The sequence below is a fragment of the Aquarana catesbeiana genome, linkage group LG01 (genome assembly GCF_042186555.1).
Source record: "Aquarana catesbeiana isolate 2022-GZ linkage group LG01, ASM4218655v1, whole genome shotgun sequence".
NCBI lineage: Eukaryota > Metazoa > Chordata > Amphibia > Anura > Ranidae > Aquarana > Aquarana catesbeiana.
The window spans coordinates 745,186,931-745,199,589 of record NC_133324.1 but is presented as its reverse complement, the minus strand read 5'-3'; the positions used below and the strand labels follow the sequence as shown (position 1 = coordinate 745,199,589).

The 12,659-nt window shown below is 41.5% G+C and overlaps 1 protein-coding gene across 1 annotated transcript; it reads right to left on the bottom strand.

The window, feature by feature from the left end:
- Positions 1 to 387: 387 nt before the first annotated feature.
- On the bottom strand, positions 388 to 12,430 carry FGB (fibrinogen beta chain). Its single transcript, XM_073605450.1, has 9 exons — positions 12,292 to 12,430; positions 12,147 to 12,164; positions 7,187 to 7,387; positions 5,790 to 5,973; positions 5,205 to 5,432; positions 4,008 to 4,121; positions 2,631 to 2,753; positions 1,503 to 1,788; positions 388 to 1,102 (listed from the first exon to the last, which is right to left on the bottom strand). The coding sequence occupies exons 1-9, from the start codon at positions 12,376 to 12,378 to the stop codon at positions 877 to 879; spliced, it is 1,467 nt and encodes a 488-aa protein (XP_073461551.1). The 5' UTR covers positions 12,379 to 12,430; the 3' UTR covers positions 388 to 876.
- Positions 12,431 to 12,659: the final 229 nt, after the last annotated feature.

Below are 12,659 nucleotides of genomic sequence, written 5' to 3'. Positions count from 1 at the left end.
CCACACGGCATGTGGAAACCTAGGACCAATTTCCGGGACGGTCCCGGCGAATCAGGGACAGTTTGGAGTTATGTACTGTATATGCTTACAAAAGTGAAGTAGCAACTCTCTGCCAAGCCCTATATGTTAATTTTCAAAACTGCATTGAGAAACTATAGTTGGAAGGCGGATTGCTGTTTTTAGGAAACACAGATAATTATCCCAGAACTTATGAAAAAAAAAAACTCCAAATAATGTATATGTATGCAATGAGCACAAAAAGCCTTAAAATATTTTTGAGATACATACTTTTGCAAATTGCTGACTTTCATTAAAAATAAAAAAAATAAAAAAAGTTACTAGATAATACATTTTTGTTTTATTTTATTTTTAAACAAACTTAACGGATTCAGAGAATTCTTCAGTGGTTTTATTGTTATGAAGTTCATTATCAACATCAGCTTAACAGTATGTTTTAAAAAGTTTAGTCACAATGATGGATTTAGGATGTTATTTAATTTTGACTGAACACTCAGAGACAGATTAACAAAAACTAGCAAAAAGTGGAGCAGCCGTGGACAGCAACTAGCCAGGTTTCACCTCTCAGATAAAGCAAGGAATTTGACTGGCCGTTGTAGATGATTGCTCCAAGATTGCACAGCTTTCTTCACTCTACCATTGCACTTTCATAAATATATACCGTAGTGACTTGCTATGCATGCCTCTTGGAGTTAACAGCCGTGTTTTGTGTTCATTTGAGGTTTCCACCACAATGCTGTGTATAATATTATCAACAATATAAGCCACTGGAAGTTGATTCATGTGTTTTTGAAGCCCATTGGTATTGCTTAGGCAAATGGTTTATTGCTTGGGCACAGCTCTATTTCTTCTCACTTATTAACTGAAGAATGGTCTGATCTTTATGCTCATCTTCTTCATTGAGTACCAAGAACCCTTCCAGTTCATCCATACCACACCATCATCTGTTCCATGCCTTGTCATATCAAATGTGTAATGACCAAGCCAGTAATATCTGCCATTGGGGTTAGCGGAGTGGCATCTATTGTACCACCATCCTCCACCATCTTCTTTAGAGCACTGTTTGTTTGGATCTGCGATCAACCTAGAGATAAAACAAATAGTATAGATTACTACCAGAATGAAACAATCTGCGCAATATTTAAAGATATTTGAGGTGTCACAGAGGCCAATACTGTTTATCATTGTGGCCTTGCAATATTTTTGGTTGCTAGTTTTTTTCACATCATTGGTTCTCTATGTAGTTCTGTTCTATTTCAATATCAAATCCCCAAAAATAATGTAACATTTTTTTTTACCTGGCCAGGCTGGCCCTAGAGTGTATGTGGTTCTGCTTATATTTGGGTGCTAAAGGAACAAAATTGTAAGCTCAAGGTAAAAGCGAATATGGTTGGTCCAATATAGTCTGTAAAGCAATGCATTACATCCCTGAGCGATATAAATATACACAAATTGTAAAAGAAAAAGATGAACTTCATACGTACCATCCATCGTTGTCTCTGTCATATGTGCTGAAGTACATGCCATTGTGTATTGTCATGGTTCTGTTTTCTCCCTTCAGTTGTGATGCCCCTTCTAGAAGTGCATTGCCTGCATTTCCTTTGTAGCCACTGACAGAAAGCTGATATTTATTTGCCTCATTTTGTACAGTAAACGCGGTGTACTGAGCAGATACTTTTTGGCCACTCCAGTCTTCCATTTCAATCAAAGCTTCAGTGGGTCCCAGATTTGTAAGCTGGCTAATCTTGTCATTACCCACCCAGAATTCACCTAAGAAAGCAATAAAGGCTTAGTATGAATATAAAAACTTCCCTATGCAGCGTTCTGATGTAGCTTAAAAAAAACAAACTTAACCTTAAAGTGGTTTAGACATATTTGTCACTCATAGCTCTGAAAAGTTCTATAGGCTCCCACTGCTGTCAATCACAGCCAGTGAGGCGAGAGCGGGGGCTGGGGATAAGCCACGCTCTCTGTGTCTCGACACAGATAGCTGGCTCAGGAACAAGCATGCATGAGTGACCCAATAGCAAGCGGCTTGCTAGGGGGGCACTCAGCAAAGGGTGGGGCCCAGAGCATGGGTGGGGGACCTGAGAAGAGCAGGTAAGTATGACTCAAAGAGCTTCTGGCTCTAATCACATGCTTCTAAAAAAAAAAAAAAAAAAACCTTACTGAAATCCATGCATCCGGCGCCCTGCATGTAGATTAGGGGCCGGGCGCATGGATTAGGGGGGCGGCATCCCTGTGCCCTTAATGGAGGGGTCACCACTGCTAATGATGCATTTAGTAAGATGTCAAGGTGCATGGCTTTCTAGTTGTGCTCTGCCATAATTGCCCATCATTGGCATAAATGCCCATATTTGGACCTATATTAAGCCCTTATTTGGGCAGTGGTCCAAATATTCTAATTACATTACATGTAGAATACAAAATATCAAAATTTTCACAAAATGTTGTCTCCATCAAATCTGCGTATTCATTTGGGATTCCCAGTTTGGGCAGATTGACTTACTCATCCCATGTGGTGTGTATTTAGAATAAAACAGATACCTCAGTTTTCACCTCTGTAACATATACTGTTGGAAAAACCTGAAATGTATATAAATGAAGCATACCTGGCATATCACAGATTCCTTTGCCGCCATCACGAGCAATATTTCCAAATCCATTCTTGTAGGAATCCCATGTTCTACCAAAGTTAACACTGCCATCTTGTCTGTTCTGGATCAGAGTCCATCCTGAGAGATTGCGTAAAATAAAAGGTATTGAGTATACAGTATATGAAACACTTCTGTCTTTTCTACATGCTTCCAAAAGCCTTAATCCACAAAACAAGCAGCAGGATAAAACTGATATTGGGGAGTAGTCGGATATAAGCGACAATCCAATTGACTTAGTGAACCCATGCATTGTCTATACACCGCAAGACAATGAGTTCAGTTATCTTCCCTTCCTGCCTAGCAGCACATACTCACCTTCTCCTCACTCCCTTGGTTCTTTATTCAGCCACTTGGAGGGAAGAGACAAAACCTTGTGAAGGTTCAAGATGTGATTAGGAGACTATACAGGGCTGAGGAAGTGGATGTGCTACTGGAAAAGGGCAAATTTACAGTGTGCCAAAACCCCAAAGTTGAATTTAATACATGCATGCCTCCCTTCCACTAAGACTAAAACTTTTGATGTCCTCTTTTTTAAAGTGAGTCTTTTATTGTGTCTTATTTTATCTAGTGATTCTTCCAGGAAAAACACGGCATCAGCACTTTCTCTTATAGGCATGAGTGTCTCACTGCAGAAGGGGTATTGTTGCCCTCTGCAGAACTCCTGAGAAGAACTACAGGTTGAGATGCTGACAAATAGGGGTTGATTTACTAAAGGCAAATAGACTGTGCACTCTGTAAGTGCAGTTGCTATAGGACTTAGTAAATGAGGTAAAGCTTCACTTAGCAAAGAATACCCAATCACGTGCAAGGGATATTGAGAAAACAGCATTCTTGCTTGCATATGATTGGATGATGGAAGTCAGCAGAGCATATGCTCATTTACTAATCTCTGGAGCAACTGCACTTACAGAGTGCAACTGCACTTTACAAAGTGCACAGTCTAATTGCCGTTAGTAAATCAACCCATCAGTGCACTGGCATGCTCAGCCTGTGTCGCAACAAAAGAGATCAGCCTACTCATCACAGATTGGATGAAGGCCCTTGATGCATCATGGGATATATGGATCCATGGTATCTGAGAAGTGCTGTGCAATCGTAGCTATGGCATAAACACACATACCAGAACCTGCAAGCCACAGCTGCTGAGATCATGCTTTGCTAACTGTGTAGTAGTGTATAATAATTTTTTGTGAAAGGCTTTACATGTACTTTAAAATAATCTGTTGGTTTTCCTTGGGATCTGTTGCAGCTATATGTGCATATTAACCATCTACAAACTTTCTATTAAATATGTCCTATTACAGTACAACCAATGCACTTTCAGCTTCTTACCTCCATCTTGTGTGGTCATGTCACAATAAACCTTGAATGGTCGGAAGAATCCATCTGGTTGAATGAGGTACATCTCTGATGTCTCTCCACCCTTCCTGAAGATTTCTTCACACTCTGCAATAATACATGTACATTTAATTTGCGATTGACAGCCGAACAGCAAAGGAAGATGATTATTTACTTAAAGGGCAACTGTTGTTTTGTTGCCAATTGTGGAGCAGATGGGCACTACCACATGGTGTTTTTTTTTTTTTAATTATGCTAGGGTAAGCAATTAGTATCATTGAGCTTCTATTGCAGCCAGGAGTCAATTTACAGAGCTGTACTGGCTGCCATGAACATAGTACTAATGTCTATGGCAGTGAAAGGGTTGATATACCATTGGAGGTAATTTGTTATATCTGTTTGATAAATGCAAAAAAAAAGTGTCAGTAATTCAGAGCTGTCCTGTATCTTCTCCACATGTCCTATGTTATGTTATCTCCAAGAGCCCTCCTAGTTATCTTGGACTACAGAATAATTAGTCTTTGTGTTGTGGAGAGCTAAAAGTAGACATGGTTGAGTGGTTTAGCAACACTGGGCAGAACTGACAAACTGACAACACTCAGTCCACAAAATCAGCTTCTAACTTCAGCTTGTTCAGTTAACTTGACAAAAAAAAAAAAGTTGACCAGTTTCTATGCAGAGCTGCACCAGATTTTGCACTCTCCAGTTTTAGCAAATCAACCCCAATGATTACTGCTGGCAGCTATAGCCTCAAGCAGTAACCATATGCCAAAAATCTGACAGGCTGGTTGCAGTGAAGTTGATCGATGCACATACATGGATTGAATCTTGGCCGTTCCCTGCTCTGCTGAACTGGCAGAGATTCGATCCATGTATGGCCGGCTGAGTAGGATCTGAGTGCATGTCTGGCAGACCAAAAGGCATCTTTAACACTAAATGTGGGAAAATGTGTATGTATTGCAGACATGTACTGCAAATATTATTTTTTTGCCTTGATATATGCTTTAACAGCATATCAGTATGTGTATGACTTGCAGTTATTCTTTAATTTTTTTAGGAAAAAAAATAACTGGTTATAAAATCTAAAACTTAAAAAAACTCAAATGCTGTTACTTCTACATTCTCCTCACTGATCTGGCTAGAGTGTCTGCAGTAGGATAACATTACATGAAGAAATAGGATGAAGAGTACCTTTGCCAGATACCACTGGAATATTGCATGATGAAACACATGGAGACTTGCAGTTCTCGACCTGGGTGGATATGGTGGTTTCCAGTTTCTGGATTTTGGATCGAAGGTTTTCCAACACCTGGCGGAGGATACGGAGGTTGGATGGGATGTTGTTGTCCAGATTTTCTTTGATATAAGTATACTGCTCCTCCAGATCTCCACTGTATTCATTTAGAACATTCTGATTATCTGATAAAGAAAGATGTCACAGTTAAACTATCACATATAGCCATGTGATCATGAATAATTTTCAAGGTTATTACAAATAAATGCCAGCACAAACTCAAATGTTACTGTACTATTTGTGGTTGTCTATTTTATTTCCCATTGACTTGCATTTTGTAAGCATTGTTGTATTTCTCGTGATTTTTTTAGAGCATATTTGTGGATTTTAGGGAATTTGGACACAGGCATGGAGAAAAAAAATCTACAATGCAATAAAATGCAAGAAAGGGGAACTACAAAAACATACATATTAAAAAAAGACACAGATTCGTGTTTAAATCTTACAATAGAATTAACAAAGAACTATGTGTTGTCAGTTACCTTGAGTTTGCTGCTGTCTTTCCTTCACTTTATCTCCAAGCAGGGAAGCATACTTGTAGATATTTGTTGATGAGTGTGAAAGTGACTCTACTCTGGGACGTACTGAACTCAGGCCATCTTTCACAGTCCTCTCTTGTTTAAGAACTGCATTCCTTAGTTCACAACCAGTTGGACATAATTCTCCCTATAGAACAATGATGTAAGTAACAGACCATTAAATATAAAGGAAAAGTTGCCAAAACACCTAAATACAGGCTCTCCCATGGTGGCTCACTCTGTAGAACTGTTGCTTTGTTATCAGACATAGCTCCCTATTCCCAACTTAACCACCTAAACCCTGGACCATTTGGCTGGCAAAAGACCAGAGCACGTTCTGTGATTCGGCACTGGGTCGCTTTAACTGACAATTGCGCCGTCGTGCGACATGGCTCCCAAACAAAATTGATGTCCTTTTTTCCCCACAAATAGAGCTTTCTTTTGGTGGTATTTGATAACCTCTGCCGTTTTTATTTTTTTCGCTATAAACAAAAAAATAGCCACAATTTTGAAAAAAACACATTATTTTTTACTTTTTTGCTATAATAAATATCCCCAAAAAATATATAAAAAACATTTTTTTCCTCAGTTTAGGTCGATACGTATTTTTCTACATATTTTTGGTAAAAAAATCGCAATAAGCGTTTATTGATTGGTTTGCGCAAAAGTTATAGCGTCTACAAAATAGGGAATAGTTTTATGGCATTTTTATTAATAATTTTTTTTTTTTACTTATAATGGCGGCGATCATCGATTTTTATCGTGACTGCGACATTATGACAGACAGATTGGAAACTTTTGGCGCTATTTTGGGACCATTCACATTTATACAGCGATCAGTATAATGCACTGATTACTGTGTAAATGTGACTGGCAGTGAAGGGGTTAACCACTAGGGGGCAGTGAAGGGGTTAAGTGTGTCCTAGGGAGTGATTCTAACTGTGGGGGGGAGGGGCTACATGTGACACGACACTGATCACCGCTCCCGATTACAAGGAGCGGTGATCAGTGACAGTGTCACTAGGCAGAACGGGGAAATGCTTGTTTACATCAGAATTTCCCCGTTCTTCCTCTCCGTGAGACGATCGCGGCTATCCCTGCGGACATTGAGTCCACGGGACCCGCGATCACATTCACGGAGCGCTGGCGGTGCGCGCGCGTCCGTAAACCGCTTCTTAAAGAGCAACGTACAGGTACGTTAGTATGCCTGTACGTGCCCTTCTGCCGACGTATATTGGCGTGAGCCGGTCGGCAAGCGATTAAAGATAAAGACTATTGTCTCTTTCAGGATCCTATAACGGTTTGCTGTTCATCTTTACATTTCCCTGTAAATATAACGCTGAAACTTAATATATTCTTACCAATTCTTCATATGCATGTTTACAGCCTCCTTCATCAGGATATACAACGGCTTCCTTCTTCTGTCCTTTTGCTGGAGGCTTGGTGGGACGTGGTCTGTAGCCACTTCCACTTACAGGAGGTGGAGGGGGTCTTCGGGTGGGAACTGGTTTTTGCCCAGGTAGAAGTGGGCGATGTCCTCTGGCATCAAATTCTGACACCACCTAAAATGTGCAAATATATATTCATTAAATCTGTTCAATTCTAAAATCCTTCTAAACTTTGCCGCCACCCCCTCACACAATTTAGAATTTGCACTGTGCTTGAAACAGAGATATCATGATGATAAATATATTTTCCTTTTCTAGGCTTATTTAAAAAAATCAGCGATGAGCAGTATTCTTTTTATCACCTTTCCTAACTGAGAGCCCAATTCTCCATACACTTTTTTTTTAGTCAAGAACCTCCAACAAACTTGACTATGACTCAAACAATCATAAATCATCTCCTAAAGAGAAACTTCCCCCTTTTCATAAAAAATACAACACAAGCCTCTTAAAGCTAGCCATACATGGAAAGAAGACTGGTAAGTTCAGCAGGGACTGGACAAATTTCAATCCATGTATGGGCACCCTGATTGTATACAAGTTGATCCATCGATTGACTTGTGTACAACCAGCCTGTTTGGATTTTCCTGAATGATTAGTGCCATCGGCTATAACCGGCAACACTAATCATTGTGTTCTGCGGCAGGGAAGGTTCCCTGCCAGCCGGGGGCGTACCTAGAGCATTTGGCACCCGGGGCGGATCCTATATCTGGCACGCTCCCCCACGTTAAAATGTAAAAACACCCCACTGTGCCCTCTGCATACCTCTGCATCCCCCGATATCTCTTTGTCACTGCTGTGTACCCCCTCTCCACAACTGCACATCTGGACCCCTTTACATTACACAGCACCCTGCATCTCTGGACCCCTTTACATTACACAGCACCCTGCACTTCTGGACCCCTTTACATTACACAGCACTCTGCACCTCTGAACCCCTTTACATTACACAGCACCCTGCACCTCTGGGCCCCTTTACACAGCACCCTGTACCTCTGGACCCCTTTACACAACACCCTGCACCTCTGGACCCCGTTACATTACACAGCACCCTGCACCTCTGGACCCCTTTACATTACACAGCACCCTGCACCTCTGGACCCCTTTACATTACACAGCACCCTGCACCTCTGGACCCCTTTACATTACACAGCACCCTGCACCTCTGGACCCCTTTACACAGCACCCAGCACCTCTGGACCCCTTTACATTACACGGCACCCTGCACCTCTGGACCCCTTTACACAGCACCCTGCACCTCTGTACCCCTTTACACAGCACCCTGCTCCACTGGACCCCTTCACACAGCACCCCGCACCTCTGGACCCATTCACACAGCACCCTGCACCTCTGGACCCCTTCACACAGCACCCTGCACCCCTGGACCCCCTTCATGTTACATAGACCCCCCTTCCTACCTTAATAATGCAGCCAGAGGGAGAGACACAGCAGCGCTGAACAGAGGAACTGCTGGAGTTATTTTTCATATTAACAAGCTAATGATTGGTTGCTAGGACCACCTAGCAACCAATTATCTGCTAGTTAACTTAAAAAGTTAACTTCAGCAGTTCCTCTATTAAGCGCTGCTCACTGTCTCTCCTCCTGCGGTATAGAAGGAGAGAGAGTGTGTTCTTTCTCCTGCACCCTCTGGATGTCACCCGGGTAGTGGTATGTTCCACACCCGGCCTGGGCACCCCCGCACAGTCAAAGCTTGGCTCTCCTGGCTCTCCCTGGCTGCCCTGTCACCGCCCCGCTGCACTGTCTGAGTCTGCCCCGCTTCACCCGTGGGAGGTGCCGGCCTGACACCCCCCGCAGTGTGTGGCACCCGGGGCGCACTGCCCCCACCCCCAGTTGGTACACCACTGCTGCCAGCAGAATACAGTAGCACCGTGGGAGGGATTCCCCCATTGACACTGATTGGGGAATCAAGCATTTTTCTTTCCTTCCACTTGTGGTGGAAGGAAAGACAATTGCATAGAGTATGGCCTGCCTTAGAAATGTTTAGTAATGGCAATCTACAAACAGATACTTATAGATAATTACAGGCTTTTTATTCTTTGCATACCTTGTTTTTCTTTTCCTTTTTTCTTAGCGACCATTTTTACTAAGGGAAGATGAATCTGTCTCTCTTTACTTCCTGGAACTACGTCTAGAACATTGGTTGCCACTCCATACGGGGCGCAGGGGCGCCACCCCCCTGATCCATGCGCCTGACGGACCGGGGTCGGGTCACCCGCAATAAATATACCACCATCCGCCACTGGTCTAGAACCTAGTTTCCTCCTGGAATATGGGACAGGAACTACCCAGAATGCAGCTGCGAGGCCAGAGTCACATCACTAGTGACTCACTCAACCAGGAAGTGAAAAAAAGTGATTTTAAAGCAGAACTATACTCACCTTGGCTCCAGTGATGCAGCGTCCTGGAGCTCCCCGACGGCCGTTCACATCTTGGAGTGGCCGACTTCCAGTTATCGATCGCCAGCCTCTTTGATTGGCTGGGCTGATATGACGTCACTCCTGCACATGTGCAGGGGTGCAGTCAACTTTCGGAATCTCTACAGTGAGTTGCGCATACACAGCTCACAGCACAGGGGTGGACAGGCAGGTAGGCAACTTTAATGCAGAAGAGATAGCATGTCTCTTCTGCATCAAAAATCCTACCTGTTTGCCCATTTTATTTTTTTTACATAAAGTTCCACTTTAACCACTTAAGGACTGGAAGGATTTGCCCCCTTAATGACCAGGCGGCCAACGTACAATGATGGGGGGGTTCGCGCAGCCGTGCCCACCTGCCGCAGTACAACTGCGGCGGCTAGTCGGCAAGTAGTTAATATGATTCTAAAGCCTAAAGGTTCTGTCTAGCAGAATCCTTCTCTGCCCCCCTTGTATTTACCTAAGCCCATTCATGATCCAGCGCTGTGAATGAGAGAAAAGGCTCTTCTGGCTCTGTCCCTCCTCTCTGGACAGATTGATAGCAGCAGGAGCCATTGGCTCCCACTGCTGTCATTAAAATGCTGTGATGAGGAGTGGGTGGTGGGGCCAAGCCGCACAGTCTGTGTCAATGGACGCAGACAAAGCAGCTCGGGAGCCATGCCCTCATAGGAAGTGGCTTCCTATTGGGGCACTCGCTGAAGAGGAGGAGCCAGGAGCGCTGGCAGGGGAACCAAGAAGAGGAGCATTGGGGCTACTCTGTGAAAAACCATTGCACAGAGCAGGTAAGTATAACACGTTTATTATTTTACTTAAAAAAAAAGGAACCTTTAATGTTACTTTAACTACAGAATGTAAGATAATTTCATATCAGCATGCAGAGTTGTATGCTGATGTGATTTTTAGTGAAAGGAGGTAAAGATCCACTTTAATTGAATACAGGTAACTAAAATATGATTGACTTATTGGAAATTTTGCACTGTTTTATTAAATAAGCTTGACAATAATAATGTGGTTACTACTGTACATCACTGGCTAGTTTATCTGATGAAATATATAAGTACCAGTGATGATATATGCTGTATATCTCTACACACATATATGCGGATCCGGTTTCGGTGCAGAGTCCAGTGTGGTTTCCATTTAGCTGTTCAGGTGCAATTCAGGTGCGAATTTGACACTGAAATCGCACCTGAGCCAGACTTAAAAATGCACAAAAAAGGACCCTTTTGTAATTTGCAATGCAACCCGGCCTGCATATATGTGAACCGCCTCCATTGAAAGCCAGTCTGGTTCCCATGTTATGTGAATCGGATGCGGTTCAAAATGCATCAAAATCTCATATACAGTGAACAATTACAACAGTGCAATTACAATACAATTCAATACAGGGGGGAATCAGAGGGCCCTGCTTGTTAGAGCTTACAATCTAGGAGTATTTTAATAGTGTGGATACACAAGTGGGCTTTAATTAGGCATTGCAAGTTAAATGATGATGATCATCACAGTAACTAATCAGATTGCACCTTTTCTGCACCTTTATGCTAGAGTGATGATTGCTGATTGGTTGCTACAGGTTAGTGGCATTCCACCTAATGCGTTTCCACCTACTCGCACTGGGGTTGATTTACTAAAACTGGAGAGTATAAAATCTGTGCATGGTAGCTAATCAGCTTTCAGGTTTTATAGTCAAAGCTTAATTGAACAAGCTGAAGTTAGAAGCTGATTGGCTACCATGCACAGATACACCAGGTTTTGCACTCTTCAGTTTTAGTAAATCAACCCCACTGTGCACTAGGTGCCTTTAAAGGGCAGATTTTCCCAAGCTATATTATACATAGAACTAAAACTACAGAGCTTACTTTAACTGCAACCCACCCTATAGTATACATACAATTAAAACATTTGTGCAATATGAAAATATCATTCTTCAAATAAATTTGGATCAAATTCACTAATTTCTTTGAAGAATGTTGCTGTCATATTGTTACTGTGTTACATAGATGTTATAATTAGAGATAAATGTAAGTACATTGTATGGTGGGGAGGGGGTGTTGCACTTAAAATAAGTAGTATATGAATTGTATTGAAACTGCCAGGTGTCAGAGGATCAAGGGTAGTATACATTGTATTTCGTAAGTGTAGTATATGTTTATGCCATTTAAATTAGTTGATGTTGCTGACTATTTGACTACAGCTTCTAGATTGGTATAACTAATTACTGTATATTTAGGTTTAGTTCATGTCATGTAACTTAAGTTGATTTACTAAAATCGTAAATGTAATTGTCCTTCCATAATTTCAAGAAATAATTATTTTTTTGACTATATTTACTGAACACAAGCTAGGGTGAAAATTACTTTTTTAATCAAATGACAGCCTATATTTATAATTCAGATAACAAAACAAAAGCATTAGCAGTAAAATAATGCTTGCATAATTACCGTTTTTATTGGGGCTTCCTGCAAGAGAACAAAAAAAAAAGAATTAAATGATAAACCATTACATATTGTTTTGGATTATAATAATGATCATTATCAAACATTATCTTTAACATAAATACACTATATTTTATCATTATACAATTACCCCATCTTCCTCATCATAATCGCTTAGGCACCACACTGCAGAGGCGCAGAGGACTAGTAACACGACCACCCTCATTAATTTAGCCATGGTTAGTTGTAATAATCACTTAGAATCTGAACTTTTCCTCTTATAGCTCAGTAGTCATATCATGTGATGTCTGTCTGTTTTCTGATAGGATGACCATTGCACAAAAATCTGTTAATAGATAATCTGTTCTCTTGCCCTGTTTACTGGAATTCTGAGGTTAGAAGCGGAGGTGGATTGAGCCAGTGGAACTGAATCATTGCTTAAGAAAAAGTTTATGGACATTACGTTCTGAAACATGAAAGAGTCAAATAATATCTTTTCCAGATGGAGATACAAAATGA